This window comes from Parasteatoda tepidariorum, chromosome 2 (assembly GCF_982258835.1).
Source record: "Parasteatoda tepidariorum strain Cologne lab strain chromosome 2, Ptep-v5.0, whole genome shotgun sequence".
In the NCBI taxonomy this organism is placed as follows: domain Eukaryota; kingdom Metazoa; phylum Arthropoda; class Arachnida; order Araneae; family Theridiidae; genus Parasteatoda; species Parasteatoda tepidariorum.
In genome coordinates, this window is record NC_141756.1 from 96,040,487 (window position 1) to 96,055,983 (window position 15,497).

Consider the following 15,497-nt stretch of genomic DNA (forward strand, 5'->3'; position numbering starts at 1 on the left):
TAAAAAGAGTTTAAAATCTCATATTCTCAGTAACTATTCAACTGATTTAAAAATTTTGTTTTACAAAATTATGTAATTTAAAAGAATGTGTATAAACCTTTGTAAATTAAAATTTAAATAATAATAAAAAAAAATTCTTCATTAAAAAAAAAGCGATTAAGCCGATTTTTTTCTTTTTCTTTTATAAGCATAGTTTAGCATGTTGTAAAAACGGTCTTGTTTTACATTTTCATAAACTTGCAGATTATTGTTAAATCAACAATAAATAATTATGAGAGATAAAGAAATTTTAGATCCACGTATTTAGTTCTTAAGAGATAGTGAAAACGACATAAAGTAGGACCCAACTCTCAGTTAACAGTTTGGGATCATATTTTCGAAATTAAGGTATTCAGAAAAAAATATGTATGTATATTTTGTGTGCAATTTTACAACTTAATCAATATGTAATATTAATTAATTAGAATATTTTAGATATGCTCTTTCGTCATTAAGACTTCAATGTTTTGAGAAAAAGAAGTTAAAATAATTCTAAGGATTTTTTTAAAATTTGTCCCAACACTTTTAGAGAAAAATATTTGAAGAAATAATCTCATCTTGAAATTTTTAAAATTCCAAGTTCTAGAATTTTAAAGTATAACTGTCGTTTTTTTTTTCTATGTGAAAATACAGAAAGGGTTACATTTCGACACTATGACTAGCTCTACAAATATATGTGAAATTAATATTTTCCAAATATGAATGTTCTGTAATTAATTGCTGTAAGTCCCGCAGTGGACTGATCCTTAAGACTAGCTTCCCAGCAGATCACCGAAGTCAAGCATCACTGGCTTTAGTCAGTGTGCGGGTGGTAGACCACTTAGATTAGTCTGCGTAGTGACCGAGGGTGCGCGGTATTGATCCTCGTTAAACTGTTCTACCGTAAAGTGCTCGACTTCGCGTGCAGGTCGTCAGGCTGCCGAAGTGGGGTGCCATCCCCTCTGCAGAGGATGAAAATTTTGATTGCATGTCTTCGGATCATCCTCAGGGATGTTTCCCAGACCGTCGCCAATAGCCCATTGTGCTGCTCTAGTGTGACGTAAATGAACTACAACAACAATAGTTGCTATGAAAATTAATAAAAAGTATATATATCGAATTTTTTTTTTCAAAATGAAGGTGCATTTATAGTTAAAAATATTACATTTTGTTTGATTTCAGCCTAAATTTCAAATAAATTTTGATTTCATTTCTGTTCAATGAATTTTTTATATTGCAAGTGATACTGTAAACTGTTTTTTTTCTTTCGGTTTATCAGTCTTATCACTTAAGAATTTAAATTATATTTTCTTAAGCAGGGTCGCTAATTGTTTCAATCGTTTAAATTTTCTTATTTTTACAACTTTCGCGTGTTCTTTTACACTAGAAATTTTGAATAATTCACTAATGTCTGTAAAGTTTTCATGGAATCCTATAAGCGTTGATAGAGACCATTTTCTTGCTAGCATTTTAGCCGCTGGAGATAATCACGAGCAAAACAATTGCTTCTGAATCCTTTCTTATCATTTAGTTTTAATATGTCACGCAAAATGAAAGAATAACTCTTACGTCTAGATTAAATGACTCTATCATCGTCTATATTTGGATCTTTTAATTTGGCGATAAAGCATCCCTTCAAATGATGATCAACGTCGAGATTATAGTTAATCTATTCAGTTCTTATCACTTTTGTTCAAAGTTTGCGATAACCCTCTGGATTTTCAGAAAAGTATCATGCCACCAACACTCGAACTCCCACTTCCGTTGGAATTCTAGAGGAAGAATCGTAATTGAAATTTTTCGAATAAAAAATTTTAAAAACAAAAGAAGAAATTTTTATTAATTATTAAAATAATGTTAGGGAGGTATCATCTTGTTGCCGTGACGCACTTTATTTGCGTCGCTCTGGTATTAAAGACACTTGCTGTTATTTTACCGTGTTGTATCACTTGTTTTTATTCGTCCACTTTTAACTTTCTGTTTTATCTGTTGGTGGCTGGATATACGTTTCGGTTCACAAAGAGGAGACATCTGAATGAAAAATTGCAACCGGAAAATAGAGCTGTTCTGATCACAGGTAAGGTGAATATAGCTGCGAATTTTTACGCTTTTTGCCATAAGTCTGGGGATGCACAATCTATGGCTCGCGGGCCACATCCGGCCAGCCGACTGTTGATGTACGATCTGAAAGCAATAAAAAATTATTTTAATTTGATTTTGTAAAACATTGTAAATTTTCTTTAATTAAAATATTTAATTTAAATTTATATTACTCTGTAAAAAATGCCTATATTTTTTACACTTTCATTCTGTAAGCTTCTTTTTGGTTAGAATTTATATCCCCCACCCGATATTCTTGTATATATATAAATATATATTTGCTAAATTAATTATTGTGAAAAAAATTTTAAAAAATTTATGAATTTTTTTAGATTTAAATAAATATAAATAATTAAAAGTATTTAATTTTCTGCAAATATTCTATTAAGTTTGCTGATATAAATATTTAGGGCTTAGAACTCTAATGTTTATATAAAAATTATCATATTTGCTGCTAACATGACTAAATATGCTTGCGGCCCTTCGTTGATCTACCTTCTCTATAAGTGGCCCTTCACCCAAAAAGGTTGTGCACCCCAAGTCAAAACCATTCACATTTTTTTTTCTTTGCAAGCGGGTTAATTAATTGATGTAGCTGCCACTTTTACGTTTTTTGCAAAATTATTCAAATATTTCTCTTTGACTATTTCTTTGAATATTTCTCTTTCCGAAACAGTTGACACAGAGCTGTCAGGGACTCTACTGCACTTAAAAACATCATATGATTGTCAGGTACTTTATATCTATTTCTGAATCATTTATTTATTATAAAAAATCGAAACAATTTTTAAATTTAGTAATCAATTATTAAAGAACACATTTAATCACTTTAAATATTTTAATGAAATCTTCGGCTATGAAACGGAAAAGTTGGCTGTTGGCGTTGAAAAAGGGTGCATGGTAAAATTGAATTGAGATGAAAAGTGAGTGAGAAATTTATAACTAAATAACAATACACGATAACGCAGATAGATATTCACAGATAATGGGGAAGTTGCGAATATTTTTATCAGTTTGCCCAAATTTTATCATAATTTAATACAATGTACCTCTAAACAAGGTGTTCTATATTCATTGCCCTTAATTTATAAATTTTGAATCCGTGACAGCAATGACGTCAAAAAAGCACGCACAAGGAGTTTCAAACTAATCTTTAAGGCCAGAAAACAAATCATAATAGAAATTTGAAGAAACATTAAAGAGGAAGGCAAGACTAAAACATCAAAATCTGCTTGGTTGTCGGTATGAACAAATATTAATGAGAGGCAAGCATTAGAAACACCTTTAAGTTTATTTCGGGAATCAAACAGGTTTTGATGTTATCCTTCCCGCCTTCCTCTATAGTGGTTCTTTGGATTTCGATAGCATTTTTTTCCTCTATTAAATACTAACTTATGACTTCAAATGTACATAGTGTTTTTACATTAATTTCTGAAAAGATTCTTAAAATATGCATACTGTTACGTTAAAACCGTCCGTCTATTTTTAGAATCCTTGTCAAAATTAAGGATTAATAAGTATACACATTGGAGATCACATATTTAAGGGAACAACCGATAAAAAAGCTATCAAAATCTGAAAAATCACAATTAAGGAAGGCGAGTGAAGGGGAAGGATCGAAAACCACTCTGATTGCCGGTAGAAAATTTAAAGTGTTTTTAATAATCATCTCTTAACTCCTATGGCAATCAAAAAAGCTTGGGGTCCACCCACCTTCAACAACCGTAATTAGTCAAATTTCAACTGAGTTTTTGTTTTTACAGTTCTAAAATATTATTTTCGACCTGGTTCACATTTGACAGGATTCTAAACATCGATATATTAATAACTGCCTTTACGAAACACCCTGAATACGTTATGAAACACTTTTGATTACTGAACTCCCTGTATAAATTTCTGGAATATAGAAGGAACACAATTAATAGTGATAGTATGAAGAAGAATAAAAACAACTGTAATATTTCTGTCCAACATTTAATAAGTGGGGTAAAAAAAATTTTAATTAAAAAACTTATTTTGATAAATGAAATTAATTGCTAATCAGGAGCATACGGTTTAAAGATATATTAATTAATTATTAGTTCATTAATTACTTATTTTTTACAAAACAATGATTCATAAAATTCATAAATTGCATTCATTATTAATTCATAAAACGCAGTGAATAATTATTTATTATTCACTGCATTTTAAATTTAATAACTGCTATGGGCAAAACTATGTTAATTGATTATGACAGCTCTCCCCGCAACAAAATATTTTCGTTGTATTTAAATAAATGAATAAAACTTTAAATTTTTAATATTTTCTCAGTGTTAAACTTTTTTATAAATGCTAAAGAAATGATAAATATTTAATTTTAGACAAGATATTAGAGCAAGAAAATAAATGGAAACCTTGTGAATAATAATAAGGGGGTGATTGGGACCAATTTTAATGGTTTCGCTCACATTTATTTTTATACTATTTTTTTTTTATTAAATAAACTTTCATTAGTTTCTCTAAAATTAAAGATAAAATTATCTCATAAAACACACAAAAAAATTTTTAAAATAAATTTTATAGTGTTTTACATATGTATTTAAATTCAGGACCTACACTTAGGATGAAATGGAAAGTACAGGTTTTTTATTGGTTATTCTAATGAATGCTAAGAGTAGCGGTTCTCAAATCGTTTTCCGCGGGGCTCCTGGGTTCCGTGGATGGAACAGTTTAATGGGTTCCTAGAATTAGGACCTTTTTCAAACAGTTTTTTATTTTATATTTTTTGAAACCTGTAATTATATTCAGACTCAATCAATAATACATTATTTGCTTAATATTTTAGTTGCCTTTACGGTATTAAAGAAAAATGCAAATAAAAAGGAAATAGCACATTGTTTTGAAAAAAAAAGCATAATTTTTCGAATAACATTGTATTAAATAAACTATGAGAAGGATTACATTTATAAAATATTGCATTACTTCTTCCCATTACGCTTTTTAACTAAAATTAAAAAACTAGATTTTTAATAAAGAAAATGTTTCCCTAATAGCCATTTTCAACGTTTATAACAGTTCTTTATAGTTTTCGTTTCAACGAAAACCTTAGTTCGGTTTTTTTCATTCATTTGCAGCTTATGTTTATGCACCAAAAATAAATAAATAAATTATAATAAAAAATTATAACAAGACTAGATTTAGTTCTAGGACTCTGAATTCTACTGTTGAATATAAAACCTAATTTAATATTATTAATAATAAAACGATGAAAAAATGCAAAATAAAGCAGTATTTTATAGGTCAATATGTTAGCAATTGTCCTTATGTACTCTAGTCGTTCTCTGGTTCAGGTCAAAATTACAATCTGTGGATGAATGAATGGAGTATGATTGGGTGATCCCAGTAAAACCGGCTGTGGCGGGTGTGTGTGGCAGAAATCATATTCTTCTCCATAGATGGCACCACTGAAAAAACAGGAAACGCTTTAAAAATTCACCTGATTTCAAGCACATATGCTAGTATGGCAAGTGGCATAAGTAACAAACAACAACAAAAACTCATGTTTTAGTGAAAAAGGCGGAGTACCATACCGTTAAAAGAATGTCAATCATTTAGGGTTCCATAGCCGCAAAAATTTGGAAACCGCTGGCTTATATAGAGAGTGATTGAAATATGAATCATTTCATACTTTACTGCTATAGGATTCTGGGTTTCATTAAATCGTCGACGGTTACATATAAATTTTTTAAATAATGAAATTATTTCCTTTAAAAAAAAAATTTTTTTTCAGGATGTGATAGTGGATTTGGTTTTTTACTCGCCAAACATCTCGACTCGCAAGGTTTTCACGTATTTGCCAGCTGCTTGAATCCTGATGGACCTGGTGCTGCAGAATTGACTAAGAGTTGTTCTGAAAGACTGCAGACTTTAAAGCTCGATGTAACAAGTGACGAAAGTACCAAGAAGGCATTTGAATTTGTCCAGGAAAATTTAGGAACATCGGGTAAGTTTGTAAAGAATCACGTAAGAATCGTGCCTCACTTCAAAAATAAGGGAGATTTTCTTAATGCATTATTTTTTTAAAGCTATGGATAAAGTCATGGGCACAGCAGAAACGTTCCAAAGGGGGTGCAACCAGGAAAAATATTGTTTTAAATATTTCAAAAATCATATAATGAAATAATGAAAATATATTACTTTTGTATTTCTGGAGTATATTTTTACAAGTGTTTTTTTTTTTTTTTTTTTTTTTTTTTTTACAAATAATATCAATAATTTAATAGAAGCTACTGAACTAACAATTTCCAATAACATTAAATCTTAAAACATAAGAAAATTTTGAAAAATCAAGCTTTATTTAAATTCTTTAAATTAAATATGGTAAGAGTACTAAATAAAAAACTTAATTATTGAGTTCGATAATTTTTAGTTTTTTATCAAAACACTTTGCTGCTTTATCTTTTAATTAGCTAAAATATGTTAATTAATTACAGTTTAAATTTAAAAAGTTAATTTTTACTCTCAATTCATAAATCGGAGTAGATTCAATAGAATCATTAAAATTATTACTATTTAAAATAGAAAATTAGTAGCTTCTAAAGCAAGAAAATTAATAAATTTTTAATTTAGCAAATTAATTGAATTTCCGGGCCGGGATAGCATGGTCGGTAGGGCGCTGGGCCCATGTCCCAGAGTTCGTAAGTTCGAACACCGCCGGCCGAAGCAATTGTGACTGATCCACGTTAAATCTGTCGAGTCGTAAAGTCCTCCATGTTCCCATAAGAAATCAATACCTCTGGGGGTACTGAATTGGAGATTGATAGTTTGCTGATTCAGGTCAAAGTTATGATCTGTGGATGAATGAATGGGTATATGAAAAAATAATCATTCATCATCATTCAATGCTTTTTTTTCTTTCCAGAATTGTGGGCTCTTGTCAACAATGCTGGTGTCTACAAAGGATGCAGCGTCGAATTGACAAGCATCGATGATTTCCGTGATTGTATGGAAGTGAATGCCTTGGGTCCAATTCGAGTAACCAAAGCCTTTTTACCACTACTGAGACAATCTCGAGGGAGAGTGGTCAACTTGACCAGCATTCTAGGCATGTTTTATTAATGAAATCTTGGTAGTGCATGAAAAATGCATTAATATAATTCAAAAACATTTTTTTCTTTAGGAAGAGTACCATGGGCTCACCTGTCCAGCTACGTCACAAGTAAATATGCTGCAGTCGGATTCAACGACTGTTTAAGACAAGAACTCGAACCTTGGGGAATCCGTGTTATTTCGGTGGAACCTGAACTCTTTGAGTAAGTTAAATTATGCACTGTTGACCCAAGAGAAATACACTACAGAACAAGTCGAACAAACCAAAGAAATACACGATAGAACAAGTCGTACACACCAGAGAAATACACGATGGAACAAGTCGTACAAACCAGAGAAATACACGATAGAACAAGTCGTACAAACCCCAAGAGAAATAAACCACAGTAAATAAAATGGAAACAATTTATTGTTCTTTGGGCAGTTGGAGACCACTGCTGTATCGGATTTGTTTCATGGCTTTTTTAAACAATGATCTCGATGCGCCTGGTTTTCAAAAACGAATTGTTCTAGAGGTAGATTGAATCCATATGACATTCCACTTCATTTAATTCACTGTTTCTTAACTTTTCTGTGAAAGTGCGTTTTTTTTTTCTTTTTCCAAAAGTTACCTTTTGGACATCATCAGTGCGGAAAAAATAAAGTTAGCGAGCAAAGCAAATTATATTTTAATGTTAATAAACGTTTTTAAATATTTAACAAGAGTCAGTTATGTATTAAATAAAAAAACATGAAAAATTTTATTCTAAGCATTAATTAATTTATACGGCTTCTGAATTTGTTGAATTTTTACTAAGTCGCACGATTAGTTCTTGAAGATATTGATAAAGTTAAGTAATTTAGTTGCATATCAGTTAATATTGAAGTATTTTATTTTATAATGCTCATAATAATAATTTTAAAAAAAAACTTTTTTCGCAATTCTGTATTGATCTAAGTAATCTACATTAATCTAAGAGTCAAATCGTGAAGGTTTCCTGCACATACAAAATTAAATAAAATTTTAGTAGAATATTTTTGAATTTTGAAAAAGTTATTGAAGGACAGAACAAAGTTTTTCAATAAGTCTTTACGTGTCATCTGGGCCCGGGACAAATATTTCTTTGGGGTATTTAAATTTGTATTTATTGTATTTAAATTTTTCACCTCATTATAGATTAAAAGAAAATTGACTAGAACATAAAATGGCTATAAAGTCCCCCGCCAATGGTCAGACGAAATATCGTTTAGTCCATTTTATTGATTTTCTGACAATTCTCTATGTCCATCATGTCGATTACAGTTTCTTTTATTGTTAACTTAGTCATCTAGCCGCGAAAAATTCATATCCTTGCTGACATTTGGATGGAATTCCGCTAAATTTACGCAATTACGATAGTTCAATTAAGCTAATCAGAAGCCTGTATTTTTGTAAACATATCGCAGTTTGCAATATGTAGAAATACAGGTTTTGATTGGCCAAATTTGCCCATCATAATTGCAAAAAATTAGCTGAATTTCGCCTTAGAAAGCCATGGATTTACGAAATATAGATTGCGTTCATACGATAGATTAATAAAAAAGCTAACATAAAACTGGCGGATTTTACTCTGTATTGATATTTTGCTTAAAAAAGGTTCATTAAAGAAGGAAACGTAAAAAAAAATTTCTATTCGATTTGGGGGCCCACTCTGATGTGGGGGCTCGGAGCAACTGCCCCATATACGATGACACGCAAATGATGATGAAACGATGACAAGCAGAGCCTTAGTCAGGCTCTGCGTGTCATCGTTTAAACTCCACCGTCCCACACAGGAGCAAGCGTATCGTACTTTCATATTCTTTTTTACACTCAGTATATGAAATTTATCTTTTGCAGAACGGCTATGACAAGCGATGAGAATGTAGCCAGAAATGTTGACGCAACTTTCCAGTCCCTCGATGAGGACATAAAGAGCGATTATGGAACGAAATATTTCAAACATTTTAAGATCTTTGCACAATATCACACTGGTTTAGCAAGTGACAAAGTCTACCACGTTATTTCTGCTTTAGAAGATGCTATAAGCATGGAATATCCAGATATAGTCTACAGGCCTTGTCGAAACTCAATTGTTGAACATTTGGAGCACTTTTATGAATTGGAGCCTCACATGAAGAAAGATTTTTATGTAAGATGTTTAATGTACCTCACCGGATTTCCAAAACCGAAAGAGGCAAACACCTTTTAAAATTTAGGTAGTTTTTGAACAACTAATTAATTGATCGGACAAAAAACATGTTGATTGTGATGTTTAACTTTACCCCAATTGATCGAAGTTTTGTAATTATACTTGTTCTTCCTTTGTTTAATTGTAACATGTTGTTATAAAAGTTATATTTTTATTTGTGATTCTTTTAATACCGATTCAAGTGTTAAGTTAAATGAAATTAATACATTAATTATGGAATTTTAAAAATTTGCTAGAGTTTGTTTAGGAATGCTTCTCAAATGCTATTACAGTAGCGTACATAGACATAAGTACGCCCCTCAGCAAGTGTGTCCTATATATATATATATATGTACCCACTTAACATATTGAAATGAAAAAATTTTTTTAATATGAAAAAACAACTCACCGTCTTATATATTCGAAGTTTAGTTAAGGGTTATTATTATTATTATTTATAAAGTGAATTAAAAATATTTTACTTTTATATTTATATCAAACCATATATATCAAACAAAACTTTGTTGCCCGGGGATGTTTCTTATGCCACAGTGTGATTATAAAACCGGGAAAAAATTAAATAAAACTGTATTCGAATTTAAATTACTAGTTTTACAATTCCATTTTCTAGTTTAAAACTGTAACTGTATTTAAAAGTCTATTTTCTTGTGTAAATATAAATACAGCTTTTTGTAGAAATAGGACATCAATTTCAGACAAAACATTTTTTTATAACATTCTATTTGTTTCTTTAAATTTTCCAAACTATTTTTCACAATGTTACAAAAACCAGAACCCAACAAGAAATCCTGGATTGATGCCTGCTTTATGTCAAATAATAATTACATTAAGTGACTGTTATTATTATTTGAAGTAAAGTAGGCGTGACGTAATGAGTACTGATAACATTAAGTGAAGCCCAGCAGAGATTGAGTTCAAAGTATAAGTAATAATGGAATAAAACAAAATTACAACAGTAAAATAAAACTTTTATTTAGACAAACATCATAACAACATATATAACAAACTTCAAAAAAGAAATAATTATAAACCAACTGATTTCATAAAAATATTTTTTTATCATAAAAAACATGACTAGACTAAATGAAGATAAAATTCGTTGGGTTTGCTCTTAGAGCAACTATCAACAAATTCCACGTTTACAAATTGCATAAAAAATACAATAATTGAGGATAAAATTTACTATGAAAGGAGACTTATTTATAATAACAAATATTAAGTCTATACAAATGTTCTTTAATCCTCTACTTGGAATGTATTTAAACACATAATATTTCAGGAATATAACTGTTATAAATGAGATAATTATATAAAATAAATTAAGTAAATACATAACAAATTATGATTTAATCAAAATGATTTAAAGTACACTAAATTTTGTACATTAAAAGTAGAGTTTTGGAAAAATTCTAAACCATTATAAAAACAGCGTTTTAGAATTCAAGCAAATAGAAAATTAATTTCTTTATAAAGGAAAATTAATAACTGCATTATTAAATTAAGTAAAAAACACATTTGAAAATAGGATTCAATTCAGTTGTCTTCAATTAGTCAATTTTGTAAAGAACATACATCAAAAATTTAGTTAAGAAAATATACTAATTATACAAACAGTTTTGCAATTTCAATTAAATCAAAAACAGCTGATACAAACTCTTTAATGCAATGAATATAATGCAATAAAAGTTTCATTAAAAATTAATAATAAAATATAAATGATAATGATTTTAATAATAAAATATACAAACATAAAAACTAACAAAATATAAATATTTTTAATAAGGAATGTTTTATAGCTGACTAATATTATGTATTAAAAAATAATAACTATTTCAGCAAAGTATAAACACATGCTTCAACGCGTTTTATTCAGTAGCCTTCAAATAATTAATTTTATAAAGAGCATATGTTAAAAATTGAGTAACAAAAATATACCAAAAGTACAAAAAAAGAATTTTTTTTTTCAATTTCAAATAAATGAGGAATATGTAATATAAATTCTTGAATAATAAACAAAAACAAAAAAAAAGATGAGATGTTCATAAAATAAAAACATAAGCAGAACAATAAATATTAGAATAAAGAAGATAAGGTTTTTAATTAAAAAAATACATTATGCGTGGATAATTATCAAAACAATCCAATACTTTTTACACAAAAAATTTTATAAATGTAAATGACAGTGATATTGATAACGTCACAATGGACAATAATAAATATTTAATTAATATTAATGATAAGAAAGCACATTTGATAGTAAGAGATGAATACAAAAACGAATTAAATTTATGATTATGAGAAACATTTATTTCAGAATTTGTTTAACCCACTAAGAGTTAAGATTCTAAACAAGATTGTACATATAAGGTGCATATAAAAAGTTGGGTGAATAGTTCCATAGTTGAATAATCCCCTGGTTAGGATGTTGCACTTAAGCAGATTAAGTGTGAGACATGCAAACTAGTACCCCTTGTACCCTAATCATCAGGACAATCCAATACTTTTTACACCTAACTTAGCCTAATTGAGGCCTGGGGCAAAAATTTCTTTGGAGGCCCATTGACTGCTTCACCACTTCAGTAATGAAGAACTGAACTCTATGGAGGTATTTAAATTTTTCACCTCATTATAGATAACAAGAAATTTGACTAGAACATAAAATAACTATTAAGTCTCCCCCCAATGGTCAGATGAAATATCGTTCTGTCCATTTTATTAATTTTCTGACAATTCTATGTCCATCACGCCGATTACAGTTTCCTTTATTGTTAACTTTGTCATCTGGTAGCGAAAAAGTCATATCTTTGCTGACATTAAGGCTGAATTCAGTGAAATTTTCGCAATTACCATGGCTCAATTAAGCCAATGAGAAGGGTGTATTTTTTAAAACATATTGCATTTTGCGATATGTAAAAATACAGGCTTCTGATTGGCCATATTTGTCTATCATTATTGCGAAAATTTAGCTGAATTTCACCCTAGAAAGCCATGGATTTACAAAACATAGATTGTGTTCATACGACAGATTAATGAAGAAGCTAACATAAAACTGACGGATTTTACATTGCACTGATATTTTGTTAATAAAAAAGTTCATTTAAAAAGGAAACTTAAAATAAACTTTCTATTCGATTTGGGGGCCCCCTCTGATGTGTGGCAACTGCCCTGTAAGCCCATGCCTTAGTCAGGCTCTGCTAATAGTGACAACTGAGTGCAAGTGCCCACCTCAATCAATTTGAAGCAATTAAGGTGAAAAAAGGTGTTTTTACGGAATGGAGCAAGGTGCAATTCGTATTTGTGAAAACGATGGTGGAGAGATGTGCAAAATTAGTGAAAGTGGTGTAGAAGCTGTGAGGTAATAAAGGGTTTCTACGTGATCTAAAGTCTAAGTTATGACATTGAGTGACAATTGTGATTTGAGCGATATCAAGAGAAATCTTTATCGACAGTTACTAGCAGCAGTGCCACTGATGACAAAAGTATGGTGTAACTAATGGAGATTACTTTTAGTGACAATAAATGTATTTTGTTTCTAAGTCTCGTTTCTCTCTCTTTAACATATGAGACAATTCACCAAACTTTTCAAATGCACCTAGTTTCTTAATATTTTTAAAAAGTTTTTTTTCTAGCAATGTTACATTAAAATATTTTTGGGATTTATCAAACGCTGACTAATCAAATCAAGATAAACCCTTAGTAAGGTTAATGGTAATTTTGATCAGTTTTCAGTCAAGATCAATGCCCCACTCAACGCTGACTAATCAAATCAAGATCAAACGCTTAGAGGGTTAATGGTAATTTTGATCAGTTTTCTGTCAAGATCAATGCCTTACTAAATGCTGACTAATCAAATCAAGAACAAACGTTTAGAGGGTTAATGGTAACTTTAATCAGTTTTCTGTCAAGATCAATGCCCCACTAAACGCTGACTAATCAAATCAAGATCAAACGCTTAGAGGGTTAATGGTAATTTTGATCAGTTTTCCGTCAAGATCAATGCCCCACTCCACGCTGACTAATCAAATCAAGATCAAACGCTTAGAGGGTTAATGGTAACTTTGATCAGTTTTCTGTCAAGATCAATGCTGACTAATCAAATCAAGATCAAAGGCTTAGAGGGTTAAAGGTAATTTTGATCAGTTTTCTATCAAGATCAATGCCTCACTAAACAAAGCCAATATTTATATCTGTTGCAATAATAAATATAAGATATAAAGATTTACATTTTTAATTAAAAAACAAAACAAAATAGCTTGTGATTTTGAATCTGAATCCGGTCAAAGATCAGGTACATATATGCAGTAAACGCATGTTAAATCCCAGCATGGCTGCCATTTTTTGTACTTTGATGCATTTTCAAAGTTAGGTGCAGAATATGCTATATATTGACTTTGAAAAGTGGGCTTTGAGCTTTGCAAAAACTGACAATTAAAAATACAACTAAGTGTATGCAGTACAATTCTGATCTAATATGAACAACACGTCAATCTGACAACTTCCTAACCAAATATATGCACTAACAGACATTTAGCCATGACAGGATTTAACATGCACAAGCCACCTATACGTACTTGATCATTGACCGGACTCATGCTCAGAAGCACAGTTCTGTGGAAATTTAAAATTATTAAAATAATGATAATAATATTATAACTAATAATAAAATCAATTTATAATTTACTTAAAATTTAAACAAAGAAATATGCAAATAATGATACATTTTAAAAAGCAATAAATTCCTTAAAAAGAACTGTATGTTTTTTATGCTGTTTGCGACATATTAAATAAAATTTTTCTTTCATAAATCCACTAACCACAATTCTAAATTAATATGATTTATTATATATATATAGAATGAAACAGATGAGTTTAACACAGATTATCAGTAGAAATGTTGCATAGTTAAATTGACACTTTTTGATTGATTCCTAAATTAGACATTAGTAACAAAATTATTATATTCTATACATATTTTTTATCAAAATACTAACTACGCGATAGAATTAAAGCTCTATAACCACACATTGGACAAAATATGTTACAGCAACAAGTAGAAATGAAATTACGAAATTCGAAACACAACGGAAAAAAACAATTTTATGCATCTAAGAAATTTTATTTAGAAAGATATTATATGTATACTAGCATTGCTCTGTTATATAGAACCAATAATTAAAATAGAATCAATATTTAAATTAATATTAAAAAAAGGGTTTCAATCAAATTGCTAAAAGGACTATATAATCAAAATGTTTAAAAACGTGAAATTATTACACAGAAAAAGTTACAGTTATCCTGATTATTCCTTACTGTGTAAAAATAATAATTCAAAAAAATAAAACGCTTGCAACTATGCAATAAAATAGCAAATATCGATTTTCATAATATGACACGCTATTAAAATGGAATGGATTAGAATGATAAAGTAAACATATCTAACTTCACTAAAAGAGAGGCAGATTTCTAACTATATCTTCTAATGATTAGAAAAAGAGATTTGGGTAAGAACAACAAGTAATATAGCTCAGATTTTTCAACTAGGTAGAGAGTTTAAAAATTACTTCAACACAGACTACAATTTAATAAATAAATGAGAAAAATACAGTGCGTATTTTCAGAATTCTCGACGAAAATGAGTTGGAAAAATTCCTTAAAAAGAACTGTATGTTTTCACGCTGTTGTGACAGATTAAATTAATTTTTTCTTTATAAATCCACTAGCCACAGTTCTAAATTTATATGACTAATTATATATTCACAGAATGACACTAATGAGTTTAATACAGATTGCCTAAGTAATTAAAAAACAAAATCAAAACCTTGTAGTCTTTAAAGAAAAAAGAAATCTTAAAAACTTCAAAACCTGTTTGACTTGTGTTAGGTAACTGAGAGAATGTGAAAGGCAATTATTATTAACATTTTCAAGTTCCATCTAGCAAGCAGACTGGTTTTGATGTTTTTAATTCTACCTCTATCAAGAGTAATTTGTTAGAATTTGATTACGATTTTGTTTTTCAATAACTTAATTTGCAACTCCTATGTGCCAGAGCAGTGAACTCCCTGTATACAAAACATATGA

At 29.6% G+C, this 15,497-nt stretch overlaps 2 protein-coding genes across 4 annotated transcripts in view; one reads left to right on the forward strand and one right to left on the reverse strand.

The window, feature by feature from the left end:
- The first annotated feature begins 1,694 nt into the window (after positions 1-1,694).
- LOC107452761 (D-beta-hydroxybutyrate dehydrogenase, mitochondrial) lies at positions 1,695-9,573 on the forward strand. Of its 2 annotated transcripts, none has more exons than XM_016069336.5 (5): positions 1,695-2,095; positions 5,891-6,103; positions 7,022-7,204; positions 7,280-7,412; positions 9,068-9,573. In XM_016069336.5, the coding sequence occupies exons 1-5, from the start codon at positions 1,873-1,875 to the stop codon at positions 9,417-9,419; spliced, it is 1,104 nt and encodes a 367-aa protein (XP_015924822.2). In that variant the 5' UTR covers positions 1,695-1,872; the 3' UTR covers positions 9,420-9,573. The 2 variants fall into 2 exon arrangements, with proteins under 2 accessions (XP_015924822.2, XP_071033968.2); XM_071177867.2 differs by having other exon boundaries at positions 1,742-2,095; positions 7,022-7,208; positions 7,284-7,412.
- Positions 9,574-13,025: 3,452 nt separating this feature from the next.
- Positions 13,026-15,497, reverse strand: part of LOC107452741 (ankyrin repeat domain-containing protein 13B) — a 30,285-nt gene continuing 27,813 nt past the window's right edge. The window contains exons 17-18 of one of the 2 annotated variants that reach the window (XR_015431458.1): positions 13,585-14,027; positions 13,026-13,251 (exon numbers count right to left, since the gene is read on the reverse strand). The gene's annotated coding sequence lies outside the window, so the exon portion shown is untranslated. Of the gene's footprint in view, positions 14,028-15,497 lie in introns of both variants that reach the window. The other variant, XR_011636211.2, reaches the window with a different exon arrangement.